Below are 2,744 nucleotides of genomic sequence, written 5' to 3' on the forward strand. Positions count from 1 at the left end.
TTATTATATATATTAATAATAATAAACAAATTAGATCATTTATTTAATGTTTTTTTTTTAAACATTAATTAATGATTATTATTAGAAAATAATTACATTACGTCAGTTTTTAATTATAATTATTATTATTATTATTTCGTCGGATTTACTTAAAAAACAGGTTTTGAAATAGTAACGGTAAAAAAAAAAAAATGACGCGGTACTTGTTTTAATTTGACGATTTGACAACGTTGTATGTAACATCACATAATGGTTGTCGCAGGCGGTTAAATAATAATTTTGATATTTTAAAAAAAAATAATTTAAGTTTTTTACGTGAATATTATTATTATTATTATTATTAAACATGCTGATGCGGTAAAATTATAATAGTAAAATGAAAAATTTACTATTAGGTTATTATTTATTATTATTATTAATAATAAATCATAATTGATAAGATAAGCATTATTAAAAAAAAAAACTAAAACTAATTCATATCGATAATTAAAAATTATATTATAAAGTAATTAATTAAGAAAAAATTATATAACGATATCGTATTAAAATATATATGTAGATTCGATAATTATATATATATATATGAATGAATTACAGGAATTAAAGTTTGTATGAAAGTTTAAGCATAAAAAACGTATTATTATTATTATTATTATTATTATTATTATTATTATTATTTTTAAATAATATTTATGTAGTTTAAAAGAGAATAGAGACGAAAAAAATTTTGAGAGAATACCTATGAAATCGTTGTCATAAAAACGACACAAAATCTAATAATAGACTGTCATTTATTCTCAAATTCAACATATCACTTTTATTAAATACGTTCGTGAAGTTGGTTGCAGAAAAACCATAGAGTAAATAAAATGTGTTTGCCATGTGGCGACACAAATCGAACGTTTTCAAATATATATATATTGCTTATGCATAAAAATCTCTTTGAATTAGATACAAAAAATTTTGCGCATGCGCATTAATCAAAAAAATATATCTATAGAAATTTTATAAAAAAAAAATCATTCGATTGAATTAGTGAAGAGAAAAGTCGTTAATCGTAGTAATCAATTAATTAATTTAAAAAAGAGAAAGAGAGAGAGAGAGAGAAACAGTTCGTTAAAAAAAAATTTTTTTTTCACAGTATTATTATCATTATTATTATAAATTTAAAAAATTGTTTTTATTGATTTTTTTTTTTTTACGTCAATGACAAGTGCGTTTAAAAATACGTATATATATATAATTAATTACATGAAAAGAATTTTTTAAATAAACCGCATCAGTTTAACGCAGTTTTTTTTTTTTTTTTTTTTTTTTTTGTCTGTCGTGTGAAGAATGACATGTAAGATGGCCGTTCTTCTCCTTATAGGATTGCATCACCCGAGTTTTACGTTGAAAAAGTGAAAAATTATATATTTTTTTTTTTATTTAAAATAAATTATAATAATAATTATAATTATTATTATTATTATTTTCTGGTTGAAAAATCAAATCTCCAGATCTGGAGTCGTCGAGTCATGACCACAAAGGAGGAGACCATCAGAATAGTAAAATGACATCGGTGAAATCAAGTTCGGCCAACCGTTTTTTTCCGGATAATTTTATCAAGCTTCCGCATTTCCGATACGAACATTTATTAGGAGGGATATCTGGTGGTGTGACATCGACACTCATTTTACATCCTTTAGATCTAATTAAAATCAGATTTGCAGGTAAGTTATTTAATTTCGCAACGTTAGAAATTTAAATTAAATTTGCATTTCGTTTGGCGTCATGTTGCTTATTAGCACTTGAAACCATATCAGCTGATAATTTTTTTTTTTGTAAATTTGAATTTTGAGAAAACTTTGATTAAATTAATTTTCTTGTACATACTCGATATCTTGAAAGAAAAAGCATTTTTTTTTTTTTTTTTTTTTAATTATGCTTATTTAAACAGGAAATGTAATTTTGTTTTAGTCTCTTGGTGTGAACAAATGACCTTACAATAATTATATAATCGGATAAGGGTATGAAAAGTTCATGGTAGATAAAACGGTTTTAAATCCATTGAACAGTATATTGATCTCTTAATAATTTGTTTCAATCAATCATAAGCAATTTTTACAATGCAATGTAAAATTTTAGATTTTAATAACCAGTTCCTTTGTATTTAAATGCAATCACTCGATATTAACTTTTTAATTGCATTTTACTTGTAGTTAACGATGGGAGATCAGCACATACTCCGCAGTACCTCAACGTTAGAAGTGCATTCAAATTAATAGTTAAAGAAGAAGGGGTTAGAGGATTGTACAAAGGTGTCATTGCAAATGTTTGGGGATCTGGCAGCTCGTGGGGCCTTTATTTTCTTTAGTAAGTAAAAAATTCCCCTATTATTATAGGAAAAAAATTTTTCCTATTTTCTAAATTCTGATTGAAAAAAATTGATTAGATTTCCATTTTAACAGCTACATTTAAATTTTTTACAGCTACAATTCTTTGAAAATTTGGTTACAAGATGGCGATTCACAACAACCTCTCGGTTCATTATTGCACATGTTTGCCGCTGCACAAGCTGGTCTTTTTACATTAGTCATGACTAATCCGATATGGGTTGTTAAGACGAGGTTTGTGAAATGAATTTTTTTTTTCTTAATTGCCTTTGTTCTTACTTAAATTTGAACGATTTATTTAAATCTTTAAGGATTTGTGAAAATATTATTTTAGTATATTCCCGGGGGGAAGGGGGGGAAGGGGGAAGG

The 2,744-nt window shown here is 25.0% G+C and overlaps 1 protein-coding gene across 1 annotated transcript in view; it reads left to right on the plus strand.

The window, feature by feature from the left end:
* Positions 1-1,552: 1,552 nt before the first annotated feature.
* Phum_PHUM617240 (folate carrier protein, putative) overlaps positions 1,553-2,744 on the plus strand; it is a gene marked incomplete at both ends in the record, with an annotated part of 6,215 nt that continues 5,023 nt past the window's right edge. Inside the window, 3 exons of the mRNA XM_002433170.1 lie at positions 1,553-1,712; positions 2,202-2,355; positions 2,472-2,609. Coding sequence (XP_002433215.1) covers positions 1,553-1,712; positions 2,202-2,355; positions 2,472-2,609 — 452 coding nt within the window. The remainder of the gene's footprint in view (positions 1,713-2,201; positions 2,356-2,471; positions 2,610-2,744) is intronic.

This window comes from Pediculus humanus, genomic scaffold (assembly GCF_000006295.1).
Source record: "Pediculus humanus corporis 1103172108322 genomic scaffold, whole genome shotgun sequence".
NCBI lineage: Eukaryota > Metazoa > Arthropoda > Insecta > Psocodea > Pediculidae > Pediculus > Pediculus humanus.